This window comes from Seriola dumerili, unplaced genomic scaffold (assembly GCF_002260705.1).
Source record: "Seriola dumerili isolate Sdu_G_001 unplaced genomic scaffold, Sdu_1.0 BDQW01000199.1, whole genome shotgun sequence".
Classification (NCBI taxonomy): domain Eukaryota; kingdom Metazoa; phylum Chordata; class Actinopteri; order Carangiformes; family Carangidae; genus Seriola; species Seriola dumerili.
Window position 1 is genome coordinate 389,691 of NW_019174454.1, and position 12,993 is coordinate 402,683.

Consider the following 12,993-nt stretch of genomic DNA (forward strand, 5'->3'; position numbering starts at 1 on the left):
TAGCATAAAACATCATAGTATAATAAGGTATAAAAACATCAAAAAACATATATTTTGTTTTAGCATAAAAATATCCAAAAACGTCATAGTATAGTATGGCATAAAATTGTTAAAAATTATAATAACATATTATAGCATAAAACTGTCAAAAAACGTTATAGTATAGTTTAGAGTGAAAAGTCATGGTATAATAAGGCATAAAAACATTATAAAACATCATTGTATGTTATAGCGGAAAATATCCAAAAACATCATAGTATAGTATGGCATAAAATTGTTAAAAATTATAATAACATATTATAGCATAAAACTGTCGAAAAACGTTATAGTATAGTTTAGAGTGAAAAGTCATGGTATAATAAGGCATAAAAACATCAAAAAACATCATATTATGTTTTAGCATAAAAATATCCAAAAACGTCATAGTATAGTATGGCATAAAATTGTTAAAAATTATAATAACATATTATAGCATAAAACTGTCGAAAAACGTTATAGTATAGTTTAGAGTGAAAAGTCATGGTATAATAAGGCATAAAAACATCAAAAAACATCATATTATGTTTTAGCATAAAAATATCCAAAAACGTCATAGTATAGTATGGCATAAAATTGTTAAAAATTATAATAACATATTATAGCATAAAACTGTCGAAAAACGTTATAGTATAGTTTAGAGTGAAAAGTCATGGTATAATAAGGCATAAAAACATCAAAAAACATCATATTATGTTTTAGCATAAAAATATCCAAAAACGTCATAGTATAGTATGGCATAAAATTGTTAAAAATTATAATAACATATTATAGCATAAAACTGTCGAAAAACGTTATAGTATAGTTTAGAGTGAAAAGTCATGGTATAATAAGGCATAAAAACATCAAAAAACATCATATTATGTTTTAGCATAAAAATATCCAAAAACGTCATAGTATAGTATGGCATAAAATTGTTAAAAATTATAATAACATATTATAGCATAAAACTGTCGAAAAACGTTATAGTATAGTTTAGAGTGAAAAGTCATGGTATAATAAGGCATAAAAACATCAAAAAACATCATATTATGTTTTAGCATAAAAATATCCAAAAACGTCATAGTATAGTATGGCATAAAATTGTTAAAAATTATAATAACATATTATAGCATAAAACTGTCGAAAAACGTTATAGTATAGTTTAGAGTGAAAAGTCATGGTATAATAAGGCATAAAAACATCAAAAAACATCATATTATGTTTTAGCATAAAAATATCCAAAAACGTCATAGTATAGTATGGCATAAAATTGTTAAAAATTATAATAACATATTATAGCATAAAACTGTCGAAAAACGTTATAGTATAGTTTAGAGTGAAAAGTCATGGTATAATAAGGCATAAAAACATCAAAAAACATCATATTATGTTTTAGCATAAAAATATCCAAAAACGTCATAGTATAGTATGGCATAAAATTGTTAAAAATTATAATAACATATTATAGCATAAAACTGTCGAAAAACGTTATAGTATAGTTTAGAGTGAAAAGTCATGGTATAATAAGGCATAAAAACATCAAAAAACATCATATTATGTTTTAGCATAAAAATATCCAAAAACGTCATAGTATAGTATGGCATAAAATTGTTAAAAATTATAATAACATATTATAGCATAAAACTGTCGAAAAACGTTATAGTATAGTTTAGAGTGAAAAGTCATGGTATAATAAGGCATAAAAACATCAAAAAACATCATATTATGTTTTAGCATAAAAATATCCAAAAACGTCATAGTATAGTATGGCATAAAATTGTTAAAAATTATAATAACATATTATAGCATAAAACTGTCGAAAAACGTTATAGTATAGTTTAGAGTGAAAAGTCATGGTATAATAAGGCATAAAAACATCAAAAAACATCATATTATGTTTTAGCATAAAAATATCCAAAAACGTCATAGTATAGTATGGCATAAAATTGTTAAAAATTATAATAACATATTATAGCATAAAACTGTCGAAAAACGTTATAGTATAGTTTAGAGTGAAAAGTCATGGTATAATAAGGCATAAAAACATCAAAAAACATCATATTATGTTTTAGCATAAAAATATCCAAAAACGTCATAGTATAGTATGGCATAAAATTGTTAAAAATTATAATAACATATTATAGCATAAAACTGTCGAAAAACGTTATAGTATAGTTTAGAGTGAAAAGTCATGGTATAATAAGGCATAAAAACATCAAAAAACATCATATTATGTTTTAGCATAAAAATATCCAAAAACGTCATAGTATAGTATGGCATAAAATTGTTAAAAATTATAATAACATATTATAGCATAAAACTGTCGAAAAACGTTATAGTATAGTTTAGAGTGAAAAGTCATGGTATAATAAGGCATAAAAACATCAAAAAACATCATATTATGTTTTAGCATAAAAATATCCAAAAACGTCATAGTATAGTATGGCATAAAATTGTTAAAAATTATAATAACATATTATAGCATAAAACTGTCGAAAAACGTTATAGTATAGTTTAGAGTGAAAAGTCATGGTATAATAAGGCATAAAAACATCAAAAAACATCATATTATGTTTTAGCATAAAAATATCCAAAAACGTCATAGTATAGTATGGCATAAAATTGTTAAAAATTATAATAACATATTATAGCATAAAACTGTCGAAAAACGTTATAGTATAGTTTAGAGTGAAAAGTCATGGTATAATAAGGCATAAAAACATCAAAAAACATCATATTATGTTTTAGCATAAAAATATCCAAAAACGTCATAGTATAGTATGGCATAAAATTGTTAAAAATTATAATAACATATTATAGCATAAAACTGTCGAAAAACGTTATAGTATAGTTTAGAGTGAAAAGTCATGGTATAATAAGGCATAAAAACATCAAAAAACATCATATTATGTTTTAGCATAAAAATATCCAAAAACGTCATAGTATAGTATGGCATAAAATTGTTAAAAATTATAATAACATATTATAGCATAAAACTGTCGAAAAACGTTATAGTATAGTTTAGAGTGAAAAGTCATGGTATAATAAGGCATAAAAACATCAAAAAACATCATATTATGTTTTAGCATAAAAATATCCAAAAACGTCATAGTATAGTATGGCATAAAAACGTCAAAAAACGTTATAGTATAGTATAGCATAAAATGTAATAGCATAATAAGGAATATAAAACATGAAAAAACATCATAGTATGTATAGTATAAAAATATCCAAAAATATCATAGCATAGTATGGCATAAAAATGTCAAAAATTGTAATAACATATTATAGCTCAAAAACGTCAAAAAACGTAATAGTATAGTATCGCATTAAACGTCATAGTATAATAAGGCATAAAAACATCAAAAAACATCATATCATGTTTTAGCATAAAAATATCCAAAAACATTGTAGTATAGTATGGCATAAAAATGTCAAAAATTGTGATAACATACTCTAGCATAAAAACATCAAAAAACGTTATAGTATAGTATCGCATTAAACATCATAGTATAATAAGGCATAAAAACATCAAAAAACATCATATTATGTTTTAGCATAAAAATATCCAAAAACGTCATAGTATAGTATGGCATAAAAATGTCAAAAATTGTGATAACATACTCTAGCATAAAAACATCAAAAAACGTTATAGTATAGTATCGCATTAAACATCATAGTATAATAAGGCATAAAAACATCAAAAAACATCATATTATGTTTTAGCATAAAAATATCCAAAAACGTCATAGTATAGTATGGCATAAAAATGTCAAAATTGTGATAACATAGTATAGCATAAAAACGTCAAAGAATGTCATAGTATAGTATGGCATAAAACGTCATAGCATAATAAGGAATAAAAACATCAAAAAACATCAAATTATGTTATAGCATAAAAATATCCAAAAACATCATAGTACAGTATGACATAAAAATGTCAAAAATCGTCATGCTATAGTATGGCATAAAAACATCAAAAAACATCATACTATGTTATGCCATAAAAATATCCAAAAACGTCATAGTATAGTACGGCATAAAAACGTCAAAAAACGTCATAGTATAGTATGGCATAAAACGTCATAGTATAATAAGGCATAAAAACATTAAAAAACATCATACTATATTATAGCATAAAATTATCCAAAAATGTCAAATGTCAAAAATCTTCATGACATAGTATGGCATAAAAACATCAGAAAATGTCATAGTATAGAAAGGCATAAAACCATCAAAAAACGTCATAGTATAGCATGGCATAAAACGTCATAGTATAATACGGCATAAAAACATCAAAAAACATCATAGTATTTTATAGCATAAAAATATCCAATAATCATCATTGTATAGTATGGCACAAAAAATGTCAAAAATCGTCATACTATAGTATGGCATAAAAACGTCAATAATCGTCATAGTATAGTATCGCACAAAAATGTCAAAAATCATCATAGTATTGTATGACATAAAATGTCATAGTATAGTATGGCATCAAACGTCATAGTATAATAAGGCATAAAAACATCAAAAAACGTTATACTACATTATGACATAAACATATACAAAAACGTCATAGTATAGTAAGGCATAAAACGTCAAAAACGTCATAGTATAATAAGGCATAAAAGCATCAAAAAATATACTACATACTATATTATGGCATAAACATATACAAAAATGTCATCGTATAGTATGGTACAAAAATGTCCAAAATCGTTATAACATTGTCTGGTATTAAAACGTCAAAAAACATCATAGTATAGTATGGCATAAAACGTCATCGTATAGTAAGGCATAAAACGTCAAAAAACGTCACAATATAGTAAGGTGAAAAAACATCAAAAAACTTCATAGTATGGTATGGCATAAAACGTCATAGTATAGTAAGGCATTAAAATATCAAAAAAATGTCATAGTAAAGTATGGCATAAAATCGTCAAACAATGTCATAGTATAGTAAGGCATAAAAATATTTAAAAACATCATAGAATAGTATGGCCTAAAAATGTCAAAAAACATAGAATAGTGTTGCATGAAAACATCAAACAACGTCACAGTATAGTTAGGCATTAAAATATTTAAAAACCTCATATATAGTAAGTCTTAAAAATGTCAAAGACCTTCATATCATAGTATTGCATAAAAATATCCAAAAATGTCATATTATAGGAAGGCATACAACATCATAGCATAGTAAGGCATAAAAACATAAAAAAAACTTCATAGTATAGTAATGCAAAAAATTTCAAAAAACATCATACTATAGTATTGTATCAAAAAACGTCATAGTATACTAAGATATAAAATTGTCTTAAAGCATCATAGTATAGTAAGGCATAAGAACGTCAACAAATGTCATAGTTTAGGGAGGCATAAAATTTTCTTAAAATGTCATATTTTAGTAAGGCATAAAGAATCATTAAATAGTCATAATATAGTATGAAATAAAGAACATCATATCAAAGTAAGGCATAAAAAACGTCATTTAAATGTCATACTATAGCAAGGCATAAAAGTCACAGTACAGTAACCTCCCAACATATTGGGAGACATTTTCCTACTTATGCCTTTGGTCTTAATCTAAATGAATTTGGGGTAAACATTGTCAGGACCACGTAGTCCGAAGCGCTGCAGCTGCAGATTGAGTGTAGTGATGGTTGTGCCATCACACGACACTTTTACAACTTAAAGTTGAAGTTTGTGCTCTTAACTTGTATTCCTCTCTCTGTTTCAGACCCCTCTACAGCCGTAAGTGTGTGGGTGGAGTCACCAAAGGGCAAAATCAAGGAAGGGGACTCAGTCGAGCTTCACTGCCATGGAAATGGAAATACTGAATCCTCCATGTCAATCACGCATGCAGGCGTAAGAAAATCAAGACCTATGTGCTCATGATTCATGCACCCTGAGTTAGCAGCATACTGTAGTTCAGGCCTACATTAATAGGTCTTCAAGAGCTTCCAAGAGCTTACATTTAACAACCTTTTTTCTATGTTGAGTTAAAAGTTTTATGCTTATGTGTTGATCAGATTACCTTGGCTCTTTGTAGGTTGAACAGACTTTAGACTCCAATATGTTGGTGTTGAATAATGTGACCCGTCTGAACAGTGGAGTTTACCAGTGCAACTCTCTGGACCTGGAAACTTTTGAAACCATCTCGAGAAATATCACAGTATTCGTCAACTGTAAGGAATCTGCACAGATCTGATTTGTGACGTTGACAACGAATACATTTTACCAGCAGAACAACTGTATGTCCCCGGCTTAAACTTTTTTCTTGCCGTTTCTATCTCTTTGCTGTGTGTGTAGATCTTGATCCTGCTGTGGTGATTCCTGAAGATACTGTTGTGGTGGATCAAGGAGAGGAGCTGAAGGCCACCTGCAACGCCCTCTCTTCTCTTCAGACACACACAGCCTGGTTTAAGGTCTCACAGACACAGACACACACACACACACACACACACACAGTACTTCTCCCGTCTTCCACTATGACAAATACTACACAGGATAAAATTGTCACAGCCAACGCTCATTTTCTGGTGCCCCACGTCTTTCAGGTCATTTTGTCTTATCCTGACACTCAGAACACTTGCTCATCATTTAGCTCATGGCTCATTTTTAGGATGTGCAGACTAGAGTTTAAGTTTCAACCACTATTGTGGGAGTTTATCATGCAGATGTCAGTGAATCTAAAAGTTAACATTTGTGTAGAACCAAGCCAGTGTGACAACCAGGAAGTCTGTGAAAACATTCATTGATTTTTTTGTTGGCAGCAGCTTGCCTAAAAGTTTTGAACACCCAAAAAATACAACTGAATATTATTTTCTCATTATTATTTATAATATAATTATTGCAATGCCGCACATCAGTTAAAGTAAAGAATAATCAACACCCAAAGACCATTAAGTTAAAAAAAGGACTTTGTGGAGATTGTCTGAAATTTCCCAGCACAAATTTGTGTAAAAAAACGTACTTACTTAACCACTGTTTACATGTGTGTGTTAAATATGCCTTTTTCTGCCCTGGTGTGTGCAGAATGGAGAGGAGGTATTGAAAGGTCACACTTTGATCGTGAAGGACGTTACATTACACACAGCAGGGACGTACGTGTGTATGGTTACTGTTCCTGAGATCAAGGGGATGGAGACCAGTGGCACACTTCGTGTTAATGTTATGGGTGAGTCTGTTCACAGGCACTGAATAATTACACTGCTACACTCTTGAAGAAATATAATATATGTATAGTTTCAGTATGAGTTTATATTGGTTTTATGTCTAGTTTTTAAAGAAACTTTTACAGTATTTGTGTGTTTGCAACAGGTACTTTATAGCAGTTATGGTCATGAAGGAACATTTTTAAGGTTATTTTCTCGCTCCTCTCTCTCCAGGCACACCAGAGATCGTGAAGCCAGATAACACGGAGATAGAGGAGAGTTTTGAGAAGTCCGTGGAACTGAGCTGCCTTGCCAGAGGTTTCCCAGCTCCCAGCATTACCTGGACCACATCTGATGGAAAGGTACTGCAGAGGGAAGCTTCACGTCGTTGGATCAGCTGCAACAGAAATGCACTTTTGCCAAATGTGTACTCATTAGATTAGATCTTTTCACTAGGCAGCATCATAATCAGGTCCAAATGTTTCTTTCATGACTAAATATCTAAAAAACAAAACAAAATGGTGAACATGGTAAACATTACATCCGCTAAACCTCAGCATTGTAACTGTAAGCATAGTAGAATGCTAGCATTAGCATTCAGCTCATCTCTAACTACAGCCTTACAGAGCTGCTAGCATGGCTGTCTTGTTGATTTAAGTGTAATATCTTCAACGCCGTTGGTCTGACTTTGACAAAACTCAATGGATTATTCCTCCCTTCTCCATTGAAAAGAAATCCCAGAGAGCCGTGCTGTGAGCTGCTTCAGTCTGTGACAGGATGTCTCAGAGCTGCATTCGACTCTGCAACCGTTGCCATGCAGAAGACAGGGAAACCTTTTCTGCTGGTTGATCTGTTTTTCTTTAACTGTGTGTTTTTACGCCAGGTCCTGAAGGCAGAACCCCAAAAACAGATGGAGGACAGTGTTCAGAGTGTGGTCAGAGTCAAGGTCACCTCTGACCTCACTGTTGTCTGCAGTGCCTCCAACAAGTTCGGTACTGACGCGATGACCTTCAGCATCAAAGCCAGTGAGTCCCCCACTGCCTGCCTTTCCTGTCCCTGCCCTGTGTTTTTCTGTGTGTATGTCTCCATCTGTTGCCCTTCTCGCTTCCCCCGTTTCCTTCTGTTCCTTCTGTCTTTGTCACTTCTTCGTTTATTTTTACTTTGTCTGAAGGCCTCGAGCTCTGTCATGTGCTGTAATGTCTTGCCTGTGATTTTGGACCTTTCAATCAGTGTTGTTGTCGTTGTTGTTTCGGACGTGAAGTTGTGTGGCTTTTCAGTGTTCACCCCTCCTCCCCCAGTGTCCTAACCCCAACCTGTTTTCAGCTACACAGACCACCACACAAGCCACCACATCCACTACTACTAGCACTTCCATTTCCTCTGCCACAGGTAAGACCACAGGCCGGCTGCACTGCAGTCAAGACTCAAACTAGAGGAAGTTTACAACATCACTAAATCAAAATGAAAAAATCACTTAAAAAAAAGCTGTGCCATTTCCTGGTGAGTCAGGCAGAAAGAATGAGAGTGAGAAAAAGGAAAACTAGAATGCACGTGAAGGCTGCAGCAATTACCATACTGGCATCACTGAAAGGTCATTACAGCAGTGTTGAGGAGTGATTGCTCTGATTAAACCTCTGTTTTATAGTTTTAAACGGGTAATATTACTGAGGCCTGTTATCGCTGCAAGGTGTCTTATTGACTAATGTGTTGCCACAGCCCTGACGATTTTCTGCCTGTTCCGTTAATATATAATTAAACTTCATTTTACAAATTATGTGAAAATGAAAACTTGACAGCATGAGACGAAGTTTCTATCCCAGAAAAGTAATCAGTTAAACTAGATAAAAAAATGACTGGCATGGTTCACCTTCTGCAAAGAGGAGCGTTATGAGTAATGAGCATTCCTGTTAGCACTATGGCGTGCAGTTACATACACAGCACACAACCACAAACACACGTGAAATCAGTGTGACTCTAGAAAGCAGCTGATGCTTTAAATGCACTCAGAGCGAGTCTCCTGACTCCCATTACGCCTCCTGCCTTGTGTTTTCTCCCTCCTTCTGTGTCCTTTCTGTTTTCTACATCATGCCAGGAAATATCCAGCCCCTAAGAGGAAAACTGTTCTGGGTTGTTGTTTCTCACAAAAGGCTGGTTAAATGAGATTAAACAGGGCCGCTTGGCCCCGCTGCTCTGGGAAATGACTGCTGTGCTACTGACCACAGTTAGAGTAGATGTTTAGTTTCAAATACCAGATAAGATCATTTCAAATTAAGTTCACGCCTGTGCTAAAGATCTAAACTGTGTCTATTCAATACATCCAGCCACCCACTGATAACTGTGCTTTTGTGGTTTTTGTCAGTTAAAACAGAAACAGTTGTCCCACCAGAGAAAATCAAAAAAGGTTTGTATGATACGCTGCTGCACCTCTCAAGCTCAAAGGCAAAAAGCTTCCTTCCACTTCTCCTCCAAAGCACCTCCCTTTCATCAGAACCCCCTCCCCCCCACCCCACCGCTCGATGAGCAAAACATCAAACTATCGCTGAATAGTTAATCTTCACCTCTTCCTGTGCATGTTGTCTGGCTGTTGTATAAGCACACCTCTCCTCCTAAACTCCTGAATGATTTTAGGTTGCCAGGTTTAGGTCAAATGAATGATGCTAGTGCTTCACTCTTTTTAGTCGCACTGTAAAATGCTGCCTACTGTTCCTACACACTGAATGCTGCACAGCCCGCTCAACACAATCCTGAATCCGACTCTCCAGCTTCATGCCGTCGTCTCATTCACATTCCAGTTACAGCTGGTAATCCTGTGCTTGTCCTTGTGCTTCTTCTCCACCAGAGGGCAGTGGTGTTATCATTGCAGTCATCATTATCTGCATCCTGCTGCTGGCCATCTTGGGGAGTGTGCTCTACTTCCTCTACAAAAAGGGCAAGATCTGTGGCCGATCTGGCAAGCAGGACCTGTAAGTGCAATGAGAGCGACATGATGCAAAAACATATGATGTGTCTTTAAATATGAAAAAAATCATAATCATTACTAGGGCTCTGAGATATGGTTAAAATCTATATCACAGTTTTCTAGCATTTTACAAGGGCTCATCACAACAGAGTTTCACTGTGCAAACTGACTAACCCTTAAAAAGTAAAAATTGAGTCATCAAAACACTGGATGAAATATGTGCATAATTACATAAAATCCTCTACATAAATAATTTTGTGTATAGTATAACTGAGCATATAACTGAGCATGCTTCCTCTGAAAGTTGATATGCAATAATATCATACAATTTTCCAGCTCTAATCATCACTCATTATGGCCAAACAGCATATTGCAATATGCATGTTTCTAATGTGAGCATGTCCCTGGTTTTGCAGCACCAAAGAGAAGTCCAACAAAGATAACATCGTGGTGGAGATGAAGAGCGACAACACAGAGGAAGCGATTCTCCTCGGGGTCAACGGAGAAAAACAACCTCCCAGCGACCAGGTAGATACCTAATCTTAAACTGAACTGGCTCAGGCTGAAGATAATATTGTTTTTCTGCTGATCTGATTACACCATTAACATTTTTACACATCCTCCACCCCACCTCTCTCTATCTCTCTCTCTCTCTCTCTCTCTCTCTCTGTGTGTTGTAATGTTTATGTTTGCACCCTGGAGTAAAGGGTGGTGAGGACCTGGTCGTGCAAAAGTGACGAGGTGACTTCAGACACACAACAGCTGCTCCTGTTCTTCCCTCTCAGCCTCAGACCTTGCTGAAGCCTTCGAACCTCCACCAGAGCTCCTTATCCCAGCGTTATGTCATGGAGAAGCTCAGTTGTCTGTCAGTTAATGTCCTGATGGACGGCTGAGACTCAGATCATTCCATGCTGCAGCTTTTGCTTACTGTCCTTTACGTCCCAGCACACATCTCTTGGAATGCACCTCAAGCTTTAATTAGGAGTGATCTCTCTATGACATAATTCTGCTAATTAATCATTCACCTTCAAACCAAAGAGCCTTGTAAACTGCTGATCGTCTGTAGAACAATTATTAGAGCACAAAGTTGACCAGGGACTTTTTTTTTATACCTGATTAAGCATCACCTCAGGCAAAGCAATCACTGAAGAGAAGTATGAAACAGCTCTTTATTAAGTGTATATATTATAATCTGTGTATATATTTCTTTATTTAAAATAACACAATTAAAAAAACCAACCAAAAATAAATGACCAGATAGTGTTATATTTTGTTCTGGTGCTCTTTATAGAGAGCAGGAAGAGTTAGGTAGTTTTAGCTATCTTGTTTCTATATATATATATATATATATATATATATATTTCTTTTTTTGTCTGTTTTCTGTTTTGCTTAAGTCTGTACACTGAAATTATTGGGACGCAACGATGCCTCCCTCTACAGCCAGTTCCAGCCTTGGCCAAAAATTTTGCCCTTTAGCTCTGAACACAGACTTTTAGGTCATTTAATCACGTTATTCACGTTTGTTTTTTTTTTCTCTACAGCTAACACCCCTGTCTTCACACTCCCCTGTTTGTGAATATTAAAGAAAATATTTTTGCGAGACGGGTGAATAATCTGTTCAGGATTTGACATAGAAGGGTTAACATTATTTGTAGTTCTCATTACTTTACCGTTTCTGTCCTTCACAGTCTAGTTTTGATATAATGTGTGTGTTTGAGTTCAAGTTTTGCCAACAGTCAGATTAAAAAGCTGCAGTTGCCTTAAATTACATTCATGTTGGAACTCCACATTTTGTACTTAGTTGTGGTTATATTTAATGTTCAGTGCACTGATTTCTCTGTTGTTACTCTTCATGCAGTTGAGTTGTTTTGTTTCTCTAATGTGAAACCATTGTTTCTTTTCATGTGACTGTTTGTGGAATGAAAAGTATTTCTGTTGTGACTTTTATTTCTTTTTTTGGGGTAGAACAGATTATTGGTCCATGGTAAATATGGTTCACAGCATGAAGTCGACCTCTTTAAAGGAAAAGACACATCTCTGTTGAATGAATGAATTAATTCATGTGTTGACTGACACTAATAATCTGTTGGATCAGAGACACATACAGAATCCCCCTCAGAGGTCATTTGCCTTAAATTGACACCCACTCCACATTTAAATGTAGTTTCATGTCGACACATTATTAACATTGTTCCATGACTTCTGCTGAGGGGGGAATGACTGTGACTCCACATATGCAAATCAAGTTGGAAGACAAATCAAGGTGCTCTGTGCAGCTGTCATACTTACCCAACCTATCCTCTCTTAGTCTGTCATCTGTTTCTGCTGTTTACTACCCATGTTAAATTGTTTGGTAAAATGCCTTTTAATGCCTTGTAAAATTAATGTCAGTGATGGCATTCAAACCAATTTACCAACAAATTCATTGTTTGTTGTTTTTGAAAATTATACCAAATAAAGATTGACTTAAAAGAAAAGAGGAACTGAAAATGTGTCTGTTGAAGTTAGACAGTGAGCTTCATAATAGGCAGTAAACAACTCTAATTACTATAATTATTAATAATAGCTTAATGTAGCATGACTTATTGTCAATGCACTACAGGCCAGGTCAGTATGAGGAATGTGAAATTTTTCTAAAGGCATACCCTTAAAATTATATGGAGATTTATGTGGATGAGTATTTACTACTGCAGTTATTTCAATGAAATATCTATTTTTCCTATAATTAGTACCAACTTTCTAGGAAAATCTTATTTGGCGATGACTGGCCTGTAAATGAAGTGTTCATGCAAGCAACATGCAGACACCTAAAACATGTTATCATCTCGCTCCTGCAGACATAAATAAGCATATGATATCTTT

The 12,993-nt window shown here is 33.6% G+C and overlaps 1 protein-coding gene across 3 annotated transcripts in view; it reads left to right on the forward strand.

Annotated features, from left to right (window-relative positions):
- Positions 1-12,608, forward strand: part of mcam (melanoma cell adhesion molecule) — a 53,986-nt gene extending 41,378 nt beyond the window's left edge. The window contains exons 7-17 of one of the 3 annotated variants that reach the window (XM_022753838.1): positions 5,756-5,883; positions 6,068-6,203; positions 6,328-6,443; positions 7,054-7,195; positions 7,407-7,534; positions 8,056-8,197; positions 8,496-8,561; positions 9,532-9,573; positions 10,012-10,135; positions 10,548-10,659; positions 10,834-12,608. In XM_022753838.1, coding sequence (XP_022609559.1) covers positions 5,756-5,883; positions 6,068-6,203; positions 6,328-6,443; positions 7,054-7,195; positions 7,407-7,534; positions 8,056-8,197; positions 8,496-8,561; positions 9,532-9,573; positions 10,012-10,135; positions 10,548-10,659; positions 10,834-10,836 — 1,139 coding nt within the window. In that variant the 3' untranslated portion in view covers positions 10,837-12,608. The remainder of the gene's footprint in view (positions 1-5,755; positions 5,884-6,067; positions 6,204-6,327; positions 6,444-7,053; positions 7,196-7,406; positions 7,535-8,055; positions 8,198-8,495; positions 8,562-9,531; positions 9,574-10,011; positions 10,136-10,547; positions 10,660-10,833) is intronic. The other 2 variants (XM_022753839.1, XM_022753840.1) reach the window with 2 other exon arrangements.
- Positions 12,609-12,993: the final 385 nt, after the last annotated feature.